The sequence below is a fragment of the Vanacampus margaritifer genome, chromosome 11, assembly GCF_051991255.1.
Source record: "Vanacampus margaritifer isolate UIUO_Vmar chromosome 11, RoL_Vmar_1.0, whole genome shotgun sequence".
Taxonomy (NCBI): Eukaryota; Metazoa; Chordata; class Actinopteri; order Syngnathiformes; family Syngnathidae; genus Vanacampus; species Vanacampus margaritifer.
Genome location: NC_135442.1, coordinates 12,240,982 through 12,262,106, shown reverse-complemented (window position 1 = coordinate 12,262,106; position 21,125 = coordinate 12,240,982). Strand labels below are relative to the sequence as shown.

Sequence of the window (21,125 nt, the reverse complement as noted above, 5' to 3'; positions counted from 1 at the left end):
CAGCTGACCGGGAGCCAGTGTAAAGCCTTTACGACTCGAGTACTGTAATATGTTCTGATCAGAACACAGGCTGCAGCCGTTTGATGCTCTATTGAGGAAGTCGGGTCAGAAGACTGTTACAATAATCAAGTCAACTGGAGATAAAAGCATGGATCAGTTTCAGAACCACTACCTCAGCATGGTACCACATATGGATGTCTATTCATCCACCAAAATGTATTAAAACTGAAAAATCTGTTTTCTCATGCCCAATATCTGTATTTTAATAAAATGTGCTAAATTGCAAAGCATGCAATTAATTTGATTATCTACGTTTTTGTGTGTTAGTGGTCAGTGAGCAAAAAAAAAAAAAAAAGTTGGGGATGATGTTAATGCCCCCTAAGCCTTTTCCCAATGTCAACTGAAATGAGCTGTAGTCCTTTGTGACCCCGCATCGGATGGTATTAAAGAAGGGTGGATGGACGTCGAGTCTAATATTCAACTTGCTGCCCCGGAGACCTGCGAGTTTTGGGTCGTCTCGGAGCAGTTGGGGCAGACAATAGGCGATAAAAAGAACTTTGCCCTCCTCGCTCAATGGCCTTAGTGGTGCGCTGTGACGGCACGATAAAAGACCCCAAATGCCACATCGCTCCGCTTTGCAAGGAGAGCAAATTAGCATGATAAAAGGGAACCCTGCGACCCGCCGGACGCCGCATGCGAGGTTGACCGCCATGACTTTGTAGAAACAGAACGCTCGGAGTTCCGAAAAGGCAGACAGATGGAGCGGGGAGGTCACCGTGTCTTTGTCGGAATGATTAGGCAGCACCTTCCTCGCATTTGCTTCCCATCTTTGATGACTGCTGGCTGGACTGGCCTTGTGTCCCCTCCGCCACCTCAGGGGACCCGTCGGCCTTTGTGCCCTCTGTTTGACTGGGCGCTCTTCATGAAGTGGAGAGGCTAATCAGCGACCGCGGCGCTATTCACGGATTGCCACTGTACCGCATTCGTCACCATTGTTAGCACACAAGCCCTCAGTGGGCACTTGAGGCCCTCGAGTGTGCTCCTGTTTGTTAACAAATATTGACTCCTGGCCTTGAATGAAGACCTGGCTTGCATCCTGATGCAGTTAAGCCCATTAAACCAACATTTGTAGAGCACTTGGTTGTTTGAAGCGCAGTCACAAGCTACACACAAAGCCATGAAAAGCATTTGGACCGTTGCTTCGTTTTGGGCAACGTTCGCCGCACTTGGATTTAGCAGCTCTCAAAAAAAAAAAAAAAAGCCCTTTCAAAAACAAAACTGCCGAATGACGAGGGAACGCAGAGTGCCAAGAGTCGATATTGGCCATCTGAGTGGAAAGCAGAGAATCGAGCGTCTTCACAGCACTGGGGAGGTTGGCCTACGCTGTTAACTTTAAAGTACTCAAGGGGTCACAGTAGGATTGAAGCTATAAAAGCCCATTATTTGTTAAAGAGGCTGTCAGGCAACATGCTTTTCTTCGCTAAATTACCATTTTACACACCGATGAGGACATTTTATTGGTGTGACACACCACACTAGGTAATGTGCATGATGTGCACTCCACCACCAGAGCACAACAGCATCGCTGTAGCAAACTCATTTGTGAGTCACAGCGGTGGAAAGTGACCAAGTATATTTTTAAGGTATCTCCACTTCAACATGGGCGCATTAAAACCCGCTGGTCACTCTAACAAATGTTACTGGGTACTCTTTCAAAAATATTTTCAGTATGTATTGTAAGAATACATTGTTTGTATGAAATGTATGCATTTGCACATGTTTGGAATAAATTATCATATGACCAGAGCTGTTTACTTCCTGGTTGCACCCTGAGAAGAAGATGGCTTCCTTAACTCATCCCAACATACTTAAAACATATTTTCACCTATGTGTCCTTTTTTTTTTGATTACTTGAAAGGGCTATTAATGACACCGGATTTAGATTTTTATATGTCTGGGAAAAATTTGGGCTTAAATGGGTTAACAACGGATTCGCGGAAGCAAAATATTCTTAATCTCAACAGTAGACTAGCTAAAAGTAGGTCTAAATTGTGACACAGTTGGTGTAACACAATTTTGGTAGACTTGCTCTGGTCATGAAAATAGGGCCCCGTCACTCGATTTTGAGTATCTGCTGCCAATCCAATACCTCAGCAGTGCATTAGAAATAATTAAAAAATAAAATAAAATCTGATCCAAATCTTTTTAACAGTCTTAATTTGTATTTGTTTGAATCAACTCATCCCAACATGATAACTTTTTATTTACAGTATAATCTAGTCTAGTGCCTCAGTGGTTCAATCCAAGTAAACAAAAAATAATAATAATAAATTCATTACATATTCGTGGTGTAGCATGAAAATAATGACATAAATAAACTCAAATCTAAAAAAATAAATTATACAAAAGTGCAGTAATTGCACCATATTATAGTGACAATAAAAAATATTTTCTTTTTACTTTTGTTCTTGGGTCAATTTCAGGGTCAGACAGTTTTAACTTTGACTTAAGTGCAGGAGTTGAATCAGTATTTCTACTTTTTACCAAAGTAATTTTTACTCAAGTATTTGTACTTTTACTAGTATTTTTGCCTCCTCAGGTGATTCCAACGGTGATTTTGTGAAACAAGTTGCGCCGAGACACTGACTGTGATCAACGCTGTCACCAGCTGTGAGACCGTGTTTAAGTAAGCATGCCCGCCACTGTGCCTTTTCCTGCATTTCCACTTAATTAGCGTCATTTATTGAGTGTCTCAGCATGTACGCTTTGGAGAGACGCCACTGAGGGTGAGAGGGAAATTTGTTTAAGGAAAATGAAATCATACCGTATTTGCCACGACTTTGGGTCTACCACATACTGCGTATAATGTGACGATGCAAGATGCTCCGCTTATTTGTGTAAGAATTTATTACAATTTCTTAACCCCAAAAAATACACTGTAGTGATTTTTTACATAAAGGTTTATTTTGAATGAAATGAATATGTCTTAAACACTTTTTTTTTACTGCACACAAAATGTGTAGCACTTTTTTGGAATGTGTTTATGAAACTAATGCAGCTTTAATATAGTCTAATTCAAGCATCATTTGAAAAGAATGCTCCGATACTATGAACCCGATACTCTTTTACGAGCATACACCTGAGGAGCCGTGTCACCCATAAACCACTGTTTGTTTATAATGACAAGTGACAAAAACACAAATATGTATGTGTGTGTTTCCAAAACTATCAGTGGGAAAAATATTCTGGAAGCATGCAACTCGGTGTACTAGTGGTAAGCACGTCTGACTCACAGTCGAAAAGGATCTGGGCTTGACTCTCAGTTCAGGCAGCATGGGTTTCCCCCAAGGTACTCTGGATTTTCTCCCACATTCCAAAAACATGCATGCTCATTGCCAACTCTAAATTGTCCAAAGGTGTGAATGTGATTCTGAATAGTTTTGAATTGTTATGTGGGTTTTGATTGGCTGCTCTCCCGCCACCCTAATGAGGACAAGCACTATAGAAAATGGATGGTTGACTACTACTACATTCATGTAGAAGGGTGTTCTATTTCTTTGTGTTCTCACCGCATATATTTTATACATACCCCTCAGCTGACATGTATTCGTATCGACGTGCATTCATAATGTAGCAAAAACCAAAGAGAAGGGCAAAACTCTCGTCGGCAAAAGTGTTTTATTTTGAATCCGCGCGGGCCAAACTGCATTGAATTCTGGTTTCACGCTGTGTGAGGAGATGAGCAACACTGACAGCACTAGTGGGCATTGTTCACGTTTCATAAATTGGACCACGCTGCGCTGGCGTAGGGTTCTTAGTATTCTTGCTCGAAACATCTCCGAGGGCCCTGTCAACAGATCCAGACGGGCCTGTCAGCGCCATCTTTTCAGGCGAGCTGTCAGCAGCAGCTTTATATCAGACTTCTTAGGGACGAGGGCAAGAAACACAAACAAGGCCTGCGGGGGGAGTTGGGGGGTAGCACAATGCATTCTTATCCACATTCCGAATAACAAGAATCCAAAAAACCCAACATGAACTCTTTCGGAATTATTTCAAGTCTGAATTATGAAGATTTTTTCATGGCATTCATGACAGGAGTGTAACCACATTACCTTGGAGCACTGCTTGTGATTCTGGCACCACACCAAGGATCCGTTGTTCTGTGGAGAAAAGTAGCACCTGTCATCACACCGCATGGACTTATTAAAAGATCAAAATGCACTCGCAATATTGCTGTCACAATTAACACATTCTTTAAGGCGGTTTTCATTGAATTTATTTTTATTCTATAAACTGAAAAAAGTTTTTTCTAGGAGCTCGCATGGAGGCGACCAACTTCTGGCCTACGAATGAACTATACAGTTTTTCTGCAATAGTGGTACCTCCACTTACAAGTGACCTGATTCAGGAGTTTTTCGAGATACAAGCATTTTTGCCTTGAGTTGCGAGCAAAGATAACCTTCACTAAATGGTGGCATGTACTGAACAATTCTTCCACCAAAAAAGAAGAGGCCAAGCGCTTGCGTCAAATTGTTTACTGTGCTTTTCCTCACATGGTTTCTCTGTGCCCCGCCATGTTTGTTTGTTTTTCTTTTAACGTAGCTCTAAGGATGTGTGTGAGTGTGGGTGTGCTCATGGGGAGGGAAGGGGTTTTCTTTTTATATTGTATTATAGATGTTTTAATAAATTATTTTTTGTATGAAAGGTGCTATATGAATAAAGTTGGATTTGATTCGATAAGGCTTTTTAAAAAATGAAATTTAAACATAAAACAAATAATTCGACATGTATTTTTATCAACACATAACTTGCTAATAGGGTGACCATATTTTCATTTCCCAAAACGAGGACACCCGATCGATTACTTGAAGTTTTACTTTTGAAGGCTTACTTGACAAATAAATACAAAATTTCTAAGCTCTTGATTTTTAACTTTTTTTTTTAATGGGGAGGAACTGGGATCGAACCCGCACCATGACCTCGTCTCCAGTTTGAGAGGGCAGGGCGCTACCGGTGAGCTCAAATACTAGGCCACTTACTTAATACTTCTTTCTTGAAAATAAAAAACTTTTTTAATATGTAACACTAATAACATGCACACACAACCCCCCCCAAACAAAAAAACCTCAAGATCGACTTGGAAGCAGTCTGCAGTCTACCAGTCACAGCAACAATGCAGTGCACTCCACCTCCCATTTGCCAGGCAATGAAAAACCGGAATAAATATGAATTTATAAAACCCCGCCGAATGTCTGGACAGGATGTTAAAAAACACATTTCGAGGAAGTTTGGTCAATGGTCACCCTGCTTACTAAAGACTCTAAGCTTAGTGCTAGCACACTAGCGTCGATGTTGCGGCAATTATAACCTTTTCAGCAACTGCTATTTCAACTCAAAATTTGTAGACAGGCAGCAATACTCACAGGAACATATTATTTATCCTCTGCATAAAAATATTATTATTGCGTCGTCACTGACTGAATTAAATTCAAGTCATCGCTTGTATGACTTTTTAAAAAAGGTATTAAAGAAAATCTGTATATGTACTTTCTCATGAGATTGACATTTTTCACCCAAAAAAAAAAATCTTGAAAAATTCAACTTTATTATCGTAAGATTTTGACTTGAATAGATTTTTTTTGTACAAAAAAATAAGAAAAAAAAACAGACTTAAGCCATTTAATTAAAGCCATGCCCCGCTTTAAGCCAGAGCCTTTTGTGATCGACTCCCATGCGGCTCACACACAAAAGAGGCGCTTTAAGTGTGTGTAACTCAAGCAGAAAAGTGGGGTCAGCACTCCAGTTCCCCGCAGGGCGAGCCTCTGGTCAGTTTCAGCCCAACGCGGCGACCTCAGCTCTTCTGACGATCCGTTTGATCTCTCAACAGACGTCCCCGAGGTCACCGAGGCGGGAACTGATGTCAGAGTGCCTGCGAGGGCTGCAGATACCGACCATTTCCCTCTAATTGCGCTGGAAGTGCCACCTTGCGCTCGCAACGGCGGGGGCCCAACATTTGCTCCCAGTGTTGTGCTGTGCGCTGTAAATATGCAGAGCCGTCGAGTAAGAGAGCAGCGGGTCATTTCCTGACTTCTATCACTGTGAGGAATGATGCTGTCACTCTCGGGCCAGCTTAATTGCGTTTGCGTGGCGAGTGCAAAAGAGGCTTCAGATGAAGTGGTCAGCTGATGGAGAACATGAAAGATAAGAAAATAATGAGGGGGAAAACATGTTTTTGGCCTCGCTGGATGGTAAACAGGCGCCGTAAGAGGATTTGCAGATGCATATGTTGAATCGATATTAGTACAAAGAAGATTGAGAGCAGTGAGGGTTTTAGGTCACGCTTGTGGAGACTTGATGTTTGTGCTCCGTCCGTTTTTTATCTTGCGGGAGGGAGGATGTCCCCGCAAACTGGCAGGTTTCATCTGAGAAAAATACGATGGTGTGAAAGCCAAGCCACACAAGAAGACGTGACAAGGCTTTTCATGCAGCTGCCGCAAGCTATTTTTTTGTTTCTAAAATTACATTTGCAAGCCAGGAGACCAAAAACAATGCAGTTCCACAATACCAATAATTAGCACATCGTTAAATTAATGGCTCTCTTAAAACCCATGTCCCTTCTGATAGGTCAAAACCGGAATCGTTGTCCAAGAAGTTAGGAAGAGTCCTACTCCAACTGCAACTGTGAAGTGACTTGTGTCAACCAACCATGTACTTTCACAGGGCTAGAGTTTGATTTCAAATTATATGCAATGAACTCCACACAATGAAATCCATCCATTTTTTTGTATCCTTTCTCATGAGGGTTGCTGCTGTTTTTATTTATTGATTGATATTTAATTCTATTTATATATTTATTTTTATATTTATTTCGACATTTATTTTTTATATATAATCTTTTTTTTTTTTCACTTTTATTTTTTTAGGGATATGTATTTGTATGTATGAATGTTGTTTTTATTTCCATTCATATACATTTTTTGTATTAAATTTTTGAATTATATTTTTTATATCCATTTTTATTTTCAATTTAATTCATTTATTTAGTCATTTATATTTAATTTTGGCATTTTTTTGTATCCTTTCTCATCAGGGTTGCTGCTGAGCTGGAGTCAGTCCTGGCTAACTTTAGGAGAGAGGTCGTGTACTAAACAATGATTCACAATGATGGCAACAGCGGAGCCCAACCCAAGACACGCTTAGGACCGCCCCCTCATTTGAATAACATTTCGACCTGACAGCATCTGCAGCATGAAATAAATAAATGTGAGAGCAGAGCGTTTTTATGTATTAATTCAAAGTTAATTCTATTTATATTTGTATTTTTATTTCGACATTTATTTATATTTTTTAAATCCCTTTTTTTTTTTTTACTTTTTATTTATTTAGGGGTATGTATTTTGGTGTTTTTATTTCCATTTAACTCTATTTTTTTGTATTTAATTTTTGAATTATATTTTTTACATCCATTTTTATTTTCACTTTTATTCATTTATGTAGTCATTTATTTTTAATTTTGGCAATTTTGGTCCTGCATACAGGGAGAACACACGAACTCTACAAAGGAAGACAGGACGTAAAAGGAGGGACATTCTGAACAATACTTTGAGCTGATAGGATGATGCTGTCTTGCGCACGCCTACCTAACTTTTGTTTTGACCAATCACGGCCACGGATGAAAATGTCTTCTTCGTTCTCGTCGTAGGGGGAAAGAAAAGCACGAACATCTTTACCAGCAAAAAATGCACAAAGCGCCTCTCACTGATCAACATTCAACAAGGAAACGGTGAGTAATTCTGCAAGAACAGAATTAATTGCAACGTCCATTCGTCCATTTTGTTTTCTATGGTGTCTGCGCTTCCTGGTTTCGTCACAGCTGCATATCCCGCCCCTCAATACAATGTTGCTCTGTGAATGGTCCGAACCATCGGTGATCGGTGAAAATCAACGGGCTCTGTACAAGATTTATTCTCGGGAGTTTGTGAACTCACAAATAGGCCTAAAGCTAGAATTGAGTTTGCAGAGCAAGGTTAATGTGGAATAGCGATTGATTGGGGGAGGTCATCGCCATAGAAACGGAAGTCAGTCGTACACAGATGCAGTACAATACTATTGAAAGCCGTTTTCCTGAGGTGAAAAAAAGGCATCTATTTGGGCGAAGGCACTTATTTGCTTATTACAGTGAAGGCCACTAATTGAAGAAAAATTGTTGTTCTGTTAATGGAAGTTACTTTTGCGCCTCAAGGTAACAGCTGTAAATCAGCGTGTTGACACCTCATTAAACACTTTTCACACATATTAGGTTTTGTTCTCATGCAATGGTTTGATAACATCCGCAAGTCCAAGCAAGCCAGGTAATAAATTCTCTTGCCATGTAACACGAGGTCATTTGAGCTATTGTTCAAAATTCATCCATTTTAAACCCAACGTGCCTTATCTCCGTCTTATTTTAATAGGCCATAAAAACGTGATGAAAAATTTCAGATTGAAGTCATAAAGGACTTTCATTCCAGTTGATGGGCTGGATCGGAAGTTCACTTGTGGACGCTCGGAGGCGGTGGGATTCAGCCAGACTCGAGGGGGTCGGCAGGCACAAAGTCTGCTCAAGTTCAATGTCAAGTTCAAAGCCGTTTCCCACAATGTAATCCAGAAGAAAAAAAATCCCATGAGACCCTTGGAGGGAATTTATCATTAAAGGGTTTTAATTTGACATCCAGTGCCGGTAAGTGCTGAGCTTTTAGAGTCAAGGGTACTGGTCAGACGGCTTCAAAGGAATTTGTGATTGTACCATCGTGTCTCCAGAGAATCTCTTACACACAAAAAAATTGCAGATAAGGATGAAAAATGTATGAGTGAAAGCGGCGAGGAAATGAGAAATCTTCCGTTCGTGGGGTAAAAATGAGCACCAGCTTGGCCGGGGCATGCATCGGCTGCTTCCCGGCAATAGAACATTCTGTTTGGCCAAGCGTTGATTAAAAAGTGAATTATTCCTCGCCAGTGCATCATTCTGTTTGGTAGGGGATGATTAAATCGCCGTGGTGCTCTCTAACTTATGAGGAATGATCAATACAACCGAGCTCAATCTGCTGTTGGTGGCAACCTGTAAATAAGACCTTGACATGCAGACTGGAGGCAAACGCCTCCGCTGGTAATTTATTAAGACTGTCATGACTCTACACCACTTCCAAAATCATTAATCCTGTTTTTTTTTTGTTTTTTTTTTAACTCTGACGGCTTCCCCCGTCCATCAATAAAACGTTGACAGGGCCACATCCACGGATCCACAGAGGATCTAATTTGGTTCTGTGACAACGCGGCAGGATGTTGCCCCAGCTGTCCGGGGCTCGACCCCACCGTGTCAGGGACCGACGGGGAATAATTATAGGTCAGGACTTCATCGCCCTGACTCACCATGACATTCCTCCGCAGTATGAACATTACGCAGCCGGGACGACTGTCAAGGACCCCAACCAATGAATGTTTTCCAGATATCCTCCGGTGTGATTTGGGGGGGGGGGGGGGGGGGGTCAAGGAGAAGGAGGCCCAGGCGGCGGCTGAAGCCTGTTGCTTTGTTTCTGGTGCTGGTTGACTCGTGTAAACAGGACATTGATCACAGAGGTACACGGCAGCGCTTGTCGGCTGAGAAGTCGGAGCAGGTGGCCGGGGGGGGGGGGGGGCGTGTTGTATTGTCTAGACGACTGAGGAACACGGACAAAAAATCTTTTATCTCCGGGTTGTACCTTTTGAGAAACGGTTGGCTTTTGTTCCCTGTTGGTTTGGATTGAAAGACGCTCAGTTTACATCGGAAGGCTGTTATTTGAATAGGATTTATGTTTGGAGGTGTTCTGATTCTTTGCAGGAAGTAGAAAGAGAAAAAGACTTGAAAATGTGTCCTTTGTCTTCGTTATAGGGATCCTCAGAATAACGCACTTAAGGGCACATATGCCGCACCTAAATAAAGACTCTAAACAATTAGGATTTGAGGGGCTTTGAAGTACTTGTGGAGGTCCGTCTACCAATTACCTAGCAGTAGAGATATCTTCCGATATTTAATTACTCAACGAAGCTTTTTTTTTTACTTGTCTCAAACGGTTCTTTGATCTTACCAAAGCTACAGACCACATTTAATTGAAACCAGTTTGCTAATTTACAAAAAAAAAAATGTCCACATCATTAGAATATCATCAAAATAAATCAATTCATCCTTGGCTCGAACCAAGGCTACATATCACATTTCATTCAAATGCATTCACATTCTGATAAAGTCCATGATAAAAAAAAAAAAGACATAAAGATCTTAATCCTCTCAAAGGACCACTCGTTCTTGGTTCATACAAAGTTGCTGCCATTTTAAATGTTAAAAACATAAAATAAAGATTCACATCCGCACCGTTGGGTCTCCAAGATGCATATCGAGTTTCATTGAAAGCTTTGCACAACTATTTTAGTCTTATCATAATGACCTTTACTGCAGATCTATAAATTATAAATGATTGGTTCGTTGGTAAATCAAGAAGCTTCATAACAAATCTCGTTAAAACTCATTCGCATTTTTCCCAGAAATATCCACATTACCCAGATTGCCACTATTGATCTAGAACGCAATCAGAATAATTCTTCTGGAGTCTTAACAAAGCGACATACCAAAGTCCATTCAAATGCATTCACAATGTCTGAGTAATTTACAATTTAAAAAAAATAATCATCCAAAACCACAGATCCTAAATGTAATCAGTTTGTCCTTGAATGATACCAAGGAAGGTTCAGCCGAAATTACATTTAAATGTTCCCAACTTTTTTTTTTAGCAACATCTGCGCTTAAAAATAAGATCAAAGTGCACATCGCGCATCGAAAATGTATTCATTTGTCCTTGAAGCAAACCAAAGAAACAACAGTGCATAACAAATGAGTTTCAGAAACATTCATGTTAAAGATAATGATCCACAGTGCGCATCCAGGACATGAGCAGAAGGTTTATATTTGTCCTTGGGTTCGAACAAACATGCGTTGAAATCTGTTGACAATTTGTTGAGTTGGAAAAAAGGTCCCAGTTTCACACTGCAGAACACAGTCAAATGTTAATCATTTCGTCCTTTGGTCAACCATACTGTAAATAGCTACAGATAAAAACTATGATCCACAATACGGATTCAGAAGACAATGGAGCATAAGCACCTTAGTTATGAACAATCTGTTACTTTTTCATCTTTGGTCATTTGCAGGAATAGGCAAAAACTACTTCACCGATTTCCATGACACCGTTTTGGAGGGTGGGCAATCTGAGACACTTTACATTTTGACACAGATTACACTAACGGTACTAAACTGTCAAGATTGCTGTTATCTCTCAGTGAAGAATGCATGCATATTAATCATAACATTAATCAATAAGCAATGCAGGAGTTTGACGTTCATGAAGGTGAATAGAGCAACCCTAGAAAGACATTTGGACAATCAGTACTAACTAAAGCTTACGTTGTCTTCATTAAGACCTCCACATGCGAGACAAGCCCTGGCGGAGGTCTGATTTCCACCGTGACCAATGATATGTCAAATGACTAATAGTTCTTTCCGAAGTGTTTTTTTATTAATTTCATTTAAAGAAATAAAACATTCAATTGAATGTGTCAGATTTTTATGGCTTTTACAAGAGCTTCACTGGACACGCCTTGTTTTTTTTATTTTGGCTCTTCGCACAAATAATCCACGACAAGACTGACGCTTGCCTCCCAGCTTGCTCTCAAACATGTGGCTAATATTTACAGAATGCTTGGGTGTTGCCCCACTGTCAATTATACTTGGGGTGACAAGTGTGGAGAGACGTGTCAATAAATCTGCTTCTCGCGACCGCTATGACATCACTAGCTCGTCTACAACGCTGGCAAGCGATGGACGGACCAAACTACTCGAGGCTTCGTTCAAACATTTAAAACAAAGATTGTTTACCACATTAGACACACCAAAAAAAGGTTCCTCACTGACATCTGCAAGTGCTAAATCCTCCAAGTGTCAGTCAAGTGAAGATGATTCAGAGAATGAAAAACAGATCTTTAAATTACATCTGATATATCTCATTCAGCAAAAGCACAACGACTGACACGTTCTATAGATTAACAGTGACATTAAAGGAGACAGATTGCGCTTTTTTTCTCTCCATAATTTGAAAAGAGTTCGTATTAATGTAGAAAGGATAAAGAATTACAGCGCACTGAATATCCACTTGTCACACTTTGGTTCCAATCACTTTTGGGAGTGGTTCCATTTCTTACAAATGCTGGCTTTCGCTACCACGAGGACATTGGGGCGGAGATAGCAACTACGTGATGGCCAACAAATCTAGACACTTTTGTGGTGTTAATGGAGACTTCTAGAATCCCACTAGAGCATATTTTTACCCCACTGCGTCCACCACCACATAAAGCGACGCGCACAGACAGATTCGATTGCTTTATCATTCATGACGTTAGCATGTCATCACAAGGCTAATCTGCGCTGACAGCAACTGTGCTTAGCTTGAAAGGCACTCCATGACTTCTAGAATCCCACTAGAGCAGATTTTTACCCCACTGCGTCCAACACCACATAAAGCGACGCACACAGACAGATTTGATTGCTTTATCATAAATGACGTTAGCATGTCATCACAACGCTAATCTGCGCTAACAGCAACTGTTCTTAGCTTGAAAGGCACTCCGCTAACAGCAACTGTGCTTAGCTTGAAAGGCACTCCATGACTTCTAGAATCCCACTAGAGCAGATTTTTACCCCACTGCGTCCACCACCACATAAAGCGACGCGCACAGACAGATTTGATTGCTTTATCATAAATGACGTTAGCATGTCATCACAACGCTAATCTGCACTAACAGCAACTGTTCTTAGCTTGAAAGGCACTCCGCTAACAGCAACTGTGCTTAGCTTGAAAGGCACTCCATGACTTCTAGAATCCCACTAGAGCAGATTTTTACCCCACTGCGTCCACCACCACATAAAGCGACGCGCACAGACAGATTTGATTGCTTTATCATTCATGACGTTAGCATGTCATCACAACGCTAATCTGCGCTAACAGCAACTGTGCTTAGTTTGAAAGGCACTCCATGAATCTAAAATGTATTATTATTAATAGTGTCATTTGACAATCCCACATCAAGGAGACTAGCTGCCAAGTCATGGGCGGAGAAACTCACTGTGGGGGTGGTTATTAAGTAAATGTGCTCAACTATTACGTAAGGGTGAGACAGAAGTACTGAACAGCTTGCTCACAGACACATGTTCGAAAATAGCCAGATAAAACATGTACTTAATTTCACACTTAATGAGTGGGAAGGCACTCCAGAGACCCAACTATTTGAATACAAACAACAAAGTCAGCTCTCCACAGCCTGTCTCCTTAAAGACAAAGCAGACTTCTTCAGTTCCTTTCCAGTGTAAGGTGTTCCCAGTCACGTATCGAGTGACCCCCAAATTAAGAGCTCAGTCATTAGAGCGGCAGTCTGAGCTGCTTGCGCGCCTGTTAGCGTAATGAGATCCCGTGCCGCAGGGAAGCGGATCCACCTGCAGTTTGCGCCGACGATCGCAGCAACGCTACACGGGAGCTTAGCACGTTTAGCGCAAATCAGGCGCCAGCGTTTAGCAGGAAGGTGACCTCCCTGCTAGAAAGACAGCGGTGGTCCTCCGAACAGCTACATTTGTTGGTTTTTATTGGGGGGGGTAGAGGGCAAGTGCCATGTGTTTTTGCAGCTGACCGGACCTTGAACAACACCCAACACACACACGCACACCATTTCCACATGAAAGGAGTGTGCATTAGACAGTTGCATATTATCAACACTGGCCTTCTATTTTTAGAGGCGCTCGTGCTGCTTTGCATATCCTAAATTGCACCCAAGTCCAATGCCCCAAAGTGTTTTGAGTTTTAACTCTAAAATCGCACAAGACATTGTAGATTGAAAGGTAGCCTACAGTCATCATGGATGACACTACACAAGACGTGAATGTGTCATGTCCTACCTCAAAGTACTTTGCTTTTTCTTTGTTGTTAATCCAAAAGAAGAAGTGACCTCGACCAAAGCTGCTATGAAGTAACCAGGGTCGAATTCAAAGAAGACTCAGTGGTGTTACAAGATCATGTAGTCTTACTTTAGTCAGACACGATCCAAATGTTTGCTTATACCTTGGCTTTTTCGTATACATATGAAAAAAGTTACAAGTTATTATGACAGTGTTTAACTTACTCAGTGTTGCCAACTTAGCAACTTTTGGGACTGTATTTGGCAACTTTTCTGACCACTCCAGCAACTATTTTTCAACCCCCCAAAAATGTGATTAGCAATGAATCTAGCCATTTTTTGGAGTATTATTGGAACCTTCTAGAGATTCTGATATTCCCCTCTGTGTCAGTGCTGCAAATAAATGGCGCTCGTGTGAAGCCACTACTGGTTCGTTTACTCACGGGCAGTTTTCAGCAATAGGGAGAAAATAAAAGATTTACTAAAGGTGGTTTTATTTCACACTTTATTCAAATGCCAATAATCCATTGCAGAATTCCAAAATAAACCAACAAAAAAAAAATTAAAACATGTTTTTAAGAAGAAACATATTGCTATATGCTATTGCTTAATCTGTCAATAATTTTGCTGATTTAATCGATTCATCGGATATTTTAAAAACGCTTTAATTTTCAACCTACATTCAAAAACATGACATTGCGGAAAATGCACAAACATAAATTTATTGTGATTGAGTACCTGGTTTGGGCCGTAACATCAAAAAAAAATCTTGATTATCAAAATATTTCTTGATTAATGGCAGTTTTGTTCACCCATCCATTGTTTTGCTTTGTGCGTTAGCATTAGGCTAACAAACAAAGGCAAAGACAAACAAACGCCAATAAAACCTCTCTCTCTTTTTTAGTGTGCCAGACACACACAAAAATTACTGAACCTCGTAAATTGGGTCGCTCACAAATCACTTAGGGTGGGGACAGATTGAGCCGGGAACAGATCTTTTCAATTATTTCCAAATCGGAAGTGGACCTGCGTGCAGGAATGACTGGCGTTCCACCCGAGAGGCTCTACTGTCGAATATTTGTAGTGCACGAGGGGGAAGATCCTCCATCAGCCACCGGAGCACGGAGCCAGCTGGTGGCTGATTTAATGTCGTAACTTTGCAAACCCAAAGCAGCCATTAAAAAAATAACTTGGACAACCCCACGAACAAATTCTCGACATTTCTCGCCAAGTCGCACTTTAATAAGAAACACAGTGTCCTCTGGATGTGCAGCGCCGCATGTTTTTCTCTCTCCTCATTACTCAAGTGACTCCTTCACTCAGCGTGTGTATTATCCTGCATTTAGAACCACCGCCACTCGTCCAATTAGCGCTTTCAAAGTGACACCGGGACAAAAGCCTTGACCTCTTGATTAATTAGGCCTCATTACAAATGTGCCCAGGTCCGGCGACGCTTTGCCGACAATGGCCCGGCTTCGATGGGGGGCTTTGCAAATGCAAATGCAGCGAACATAAAGAAGAGGCGAACCCGGCAAACACACAGCTGAAGGATCAGCGGCCGCTTCTTTTCTCCGCCGTCCCGAGAAAGAACAGTGAGTCCGCCGGAGTGTGAAAAACAACTTGTGACACCACACACTGACTCATGCGCAGAATGCAGCTACTTTACACCGGCGTCCCTCTGCGGGAGCCGCATACTAGTGACAGCATCCCCCCTATGAATAAACAAGATGAGGGAAAGAAGGGGTGGGGGGTGCTCACATCACTTTGGGAGGTGCTGACTGAAGTCAAGTTTTGCTTCAGAGCCTTTTCTCCCATTTGCGTTGATAGAAATAAAACATGACAAGCATTCATTGGATTTTGGCTGAAGAGCTGCAGTTTCATACTGTTACTTTAAAGAAGACCTGCATGCCCAAATTTGGGCTTGTAACCCATATTTGTTGAAGGTAGGTACACACGTTCATGGAAAAGGGCTTTTTCATTCACATTTGTTGTGAATGTCTTACAATATATGTCTATATTATGGAAATGGGGGATATATTTGGCCAAATTTGGGTTTTTTTCATTGGGTCTTGAGTGGAAAGGTTTGAGAAAATTAGAAAGAAATTGGAGAATTTTTAAACTTTAGAAACCAGGATGGTACCCCCCCAAAAAGAAAGTACTATATGTCAATGTTGAAGTCAATGCATGACGTAGTTTCCCATACTTTAAAAACCCAATTTGGGTCAAAAAGGGACCAGGCTTATTTTGTACACAATGACATATTTTTCTTGTTGTTTTGTACAAAACAACTGATTTTGGGGGGAAATTGAGTCAACATGACCCATGTAGTGGATCAGCCCCCTTTTGAACCAAATTGGGTCATTTTTGACCGAACATTTTCCCCAACATCTACTGCTTGAGACCCAATTTATAAACCCAAACATGTACTGTAAAAACACTTGGGTTAAAAATCCAATTTGGGTTTAAAAAAAATAAAAGGACCAATGCTCTACCTGGGTCAATTTAAACTAACGCCCCAAAATGTTTTGTCTTTTTGTGTAAAACAACCTAAAAAATATATATAATTTAGGTCAAATTGACCCAAGTAATGGATCGGTCCATTTTTGACCAAAATTGCATTATTTTTGACTCAACATTTTCCAAAACACCTTCTGCTCAAGGCCCAATTTATAAAGCCAAACTTGCTCTATAAACTAACACAGTTTGGGTTAAAAATAAAAAATAAAAAATAAAAAATTTAAATGGAGAGATTCACTACTTAGGTCAATTTGAACTAACTTTAAAAAAAAATGGGTCATTTTGTATTTAAGAATGTGAAAATTAGGATTGTTAAAAAAAAAAAAAGGCGAGACAGTTGGTCAAATTGAACCAAATAGTGGATTGGTCCATATTTGACCAAAATTGGGTTAATTTTGACCCAAGTGTTTTTCCAGTTTAAGTATGGGTTTATAAATTGAGTCTTGAACAGAAAATGTTGAGAAAATTTTGAGATAAATTGGACAAGGTAGAGAAAACCTGATTCATTAACTTTAACATTTAATCGCAGTTGAGTAAAAAAGCATCTCCAAATTTTGTATGGCCAAAAATCAAAGAGAATTGCATTTAATTATGTTGATCTTTCAACTGCATATTTGTCCAAGTTTGGGTTTTTCTCATTTGTGGGTCTTGAATGGAAAAGCTTGACAAAATTAGGAAGGAATGTGAAATTTCAGACACCCTAATTCATAAGTAATAATGTTATCCACTTTACATAGGGTTGCTGTCCAATGAAAAGCATGTCTGGAAAAAATTCTATAACCAAAAATTAAGGCAAGTTGAGCTCAATATGTGTCAATAATTTGGCATTATTCATCGTGTTTGGGTTTCTGCGTTTGTGAATTGGTCATAATACTTACCATTAACACATTGTACAAGCATTTACTGTATTATGTCCAAATTTTGTGATCCAAAGATGTACTGTACGTATGCCAATATTTTCTACAGTTTTTTTTCCATTGGTGAGTGGGGTATTAAGTGGAAAATTTTGAGAAAATTGAAGAAAAATGTGCCCTTTGATGGGTTGGCCACCAGTCGAGGGTGTACCCCCCAACCCCCCACCCCTCTCGCTCAAAGTCAGCTGGGATGGACTCCAACTCACTAGCCACGCAAATGAGAACAAGCACTACAAAAAAAAATCAATAGATGGCTAGAGAGAATTTTTTGAAATCCTGCTATCGAGACATGGGCATATCGTTGCTGTCCAAAAGCATCACCCAAAGTTGTTTCCCCAAAAAAGAAAAGTGAATTGGATTGCAGTTTATGCTTTCGATGGTCCAAACACAGTAGCTTCAAATAAGAGTTAATGAGGGTTTGCAGCAAGTTGAATGGTTCACAATAACTTTGCAAGTGTCTCCATGCGTTTTATACTTCACGTGGACGCGCTTTTTAATTGGCACGCCAAAGAAGACCCCCGCGAGTGAGAGTACCTGCGAGTGCTTGAAGAAGGCGGAGATGCGCGTGATGTGCAGGCTGAGGCATCGCGAGGCGCACCGGGCTCGGTACACGCTGGACGCCGCCGACGCCGCCGTGAACGAGTCGTCCTGCCTCCTCGCGCCCACGCCGCCGCTCCGCGTGCTCGCCAGCGCCGTAATCCACACGCAAAGGGCCGCGCACGCCCGCAGCCTCCCGGGAAACATGGTGGTGGTGGTGGTGATGGTGGTGTTCGCTGCTCCGCTGTACACGAGACGCGCTCCGCTATGCTCCACTCGCCGTGGTTGTGTTTTTAATCCCTCCGCGGTTCGCGCAGTACTGACGCGCAACGCTGGGAGCCGGGAAACTAAAAAGAGAAACTTCAATTTACACGCTGGGGGAGGGAGGGGAGGGCGAGAGGGGGCGGAGTCGCGGGCAGCCGCGTCCCATCATTGGCGGGCCGAGTACTGAGTGACAAGCACGAGGAGCGTGGGGCAGGTGGATTGCTGACAGTGCACAGCGCGGATTTGGCAATACAGTGAACCCCCGTTTACTCGCGATTCGGCACACGCGGATTCACCTATTGGTAGATAATTGTTTTTCCAATATTTTTTGGAGCTGGAGGAGCTAACCCCCGTTTTTCACGGACAAGGTTTATTGGAGGTTTATTTGGGGACGGTGAAAGACAGACAGACGCATGTACATGGACGTCACAGTCAATCAATCAATTTTTTTTCTATGGGGGCGCACAAACGATGAGGAGTGTGAAAAGTTACAGGATCTCAAAGTGCCCACTTCACGGTGCAGAAGATACACTTTGATTGGCCATGACTGAAATTGATGGTGATCACCACATAGAGACACAGCCCTCCCTCCTTCTCACTGATCCACCAGTCTGCACTCATAAGCATAATTACCAACGTTGGGCTTCACACAACTCCATGCATGCATGACTGCCAAAAACATTAAATAACGTTTAGTAAAATCCTATGGAGGAGTGCCAAAGACGTTAAAAGACGTTTTTTTTTTTTTTTTCAAAACAGAGGTGAAACTAACCAGAAACAAACTTTTTTTTCTAATGAAAGATGAGAGTCCAATCTTTCATTTGGTAGTATGTGTATAGTCCAAACACATAATTTTCTGTGGACCTTGAAAGATCAGTCAAAATGCTTTAATCGGCTGGCACCCACGGCATCCCTTTTCTGAAAACGTCTGGCAGTCAAAGAGTTAAATTACCAGTAATAAACCCCTGAAGCACCCCAGTGGTGGAGAATAGTACTACAGTAGATCGAATCAGAGGTCCAGGGAGTGCCTGAACCTGATTGCAGGGGGAGTGGTAGCTGTTAAATAAATTTTATATTAAAAAGTTATTAAACAAAAGTTGAAATATTACAATAAAATTGTATCTTTTAGGAGAACAAGGTCATATTTTTAAAATAATATGAAAAAGTTATGAGAAAATTGCCATATTATGAGCGAAACAAGTCATAATTCTACAAGAACATTCTTACATCGTTCACCTAAATTGGATGTAAATACCCTCAAATTAAAGCTGGAAGTCTGTGGTTAAAGCACATTTTGTTCATTTCATTTCAAATATATTGTGGTGGTGTTTAGAGACTATAAAATGAGAATTGTGTCCCAAAATGTATGCATGGTTCCTGACTTAATTAGAAAAAGTCAGAATTCTATAGAATAATGAGGGAAATGTTATGGTTATGATAGTTTTAATGCGAGTTTATGGGAAAATCCTAAATTTACCAGAACAGTCATAATTTTACAACAATGTGGAATAAATTCAAAGAATAAGGTGCAATGTTACCCCAAAAATATATTTTTGTGAGACTAAAAGTCATCATTATTACAAGAATAAAGTTACAGTTTTACAATAATGAGAAAAAGTTATTGAGTCATAATTTTAGAAAAATATAAAGTGGTAGTATTAGAACAAAGTCTCTATATTAGCCTATAAGGGGAAAAAGAGTGGACATTTTACATGAATAAACTGTCCTTGAAGACAAACTATTATTATTATTATTATTATTATAAAAAGAATCAGAAGAAGTAGAACTTTCATTTTAATATAAGTAACCACACGTAAAGTGGTGATATGCAGTAACATGAAAAAGTCACATAAATGAATAAATAAATTCATTATTTGATAGGAGTGGGGAAGCGAAAAGAAAGATGAATGAGATTGGCATTATGATATCAAGACAAAAACAAAGGTATTTAATTTATAGTCTAATTCATTAAAGTCACTATATTGTAATCAAAAATTTGTAATAAACTTAGTATATTGTAGTGCTGAACCATGATATTGCGGCGTGAGTTCTCTGGAAAGAAACAATGACTGTTTCCCTCACACAGCTCTGTTCAGGTTTGTGTGGGACTTTTGACATTCTCTCGTTAAAAATGACAACTTTATTCCAATAATATTATGACATTTTCCTGAAAAATACAACAACTCCTTTTTCCAGGTTCCACACTGCTGCTTTCATAATTGCACAATGGACAACAGGTGAGGCCTGCTGCCATCTACTGATGACACGCAACACACCAAAAGAAGCTCACAGTCTCACGTGGCTTTCAGTTTTCCCAACATCCGAGGGAAGCCCTCTCTTCCTCTTCCTCCTGTCTCTTTATGTGTTTTCCAACGGCGCATGGAAAACTATTAAAAACCATCCCCCCCCCCCCGATTAAAATTCCTCAAGATGGACTCCCGATTCCTGGCACGGTTTCATCGCCTACGGTACGGAGAGAGTGCGTCGGAAAAAATACCGCCTAATTTATTAGAGCCCAATGGAAGGCGTGTTTATTTAGGAAGTTTACGAGTAGACGGAGAACTTCCCCGAGCTATCCGTTTTCCCAATGTCGTCGTAATGAGCGTTTATAGGTAAAACGCACCCCGTCATTAATCGCCGTTCCCCGCCTCCACTTGTTCGTGCCGGATAAGCAGTTCACCCGTGACCAACCAAGATGGCTGACTCCAAGCAGTTCTATGAAATAGCTTCTAACTATGAAATTGCTAAATAACTGTGAGGAAGGAATTTCTTTAAAGTGGAAGTCGACCTTAAACATTTCTTGACAATAATTATGTTATGTGTGACCTCACTAGTCTAAACATGACATTCTGCTTCATGATACATTTTTGGAATATGAGTTAT

At 40.7% G+C, this 21,125-nt stretch overlaps 1 protein-coding gene across 1 annotated transcript in view; it reads right to left on the bottom strand.

Annotated features, from left to right (window-relative positions):
• The window catches only part of anos1 (anosmin 1), a 66,781-nt gene extending 48,463 nt beyond the window's left edge, over positions 1-18,318 (bottom strand). Inside the window, exons 1-2 of the mRNA XM_077580456.1 lie at positions 17,976-18,318; positions 4,113-4,160 (exon numbers count right to left, since the gene is read on the bottom strand). Coding sequence (XP_077436582.1) covers positions 4,113-4,160; positions 17,976-18,185 — 258 coding nt within the window. The 5' untranslated portion in view covers positions 18,186-18,318. The remainder of the gene's footprint in view (positions 1-4,112; positions 4,161-17,975) is intronic.
• Between the last annotated feature and the right edge of the window lie 2,807 nt (positions 18,319-21,125).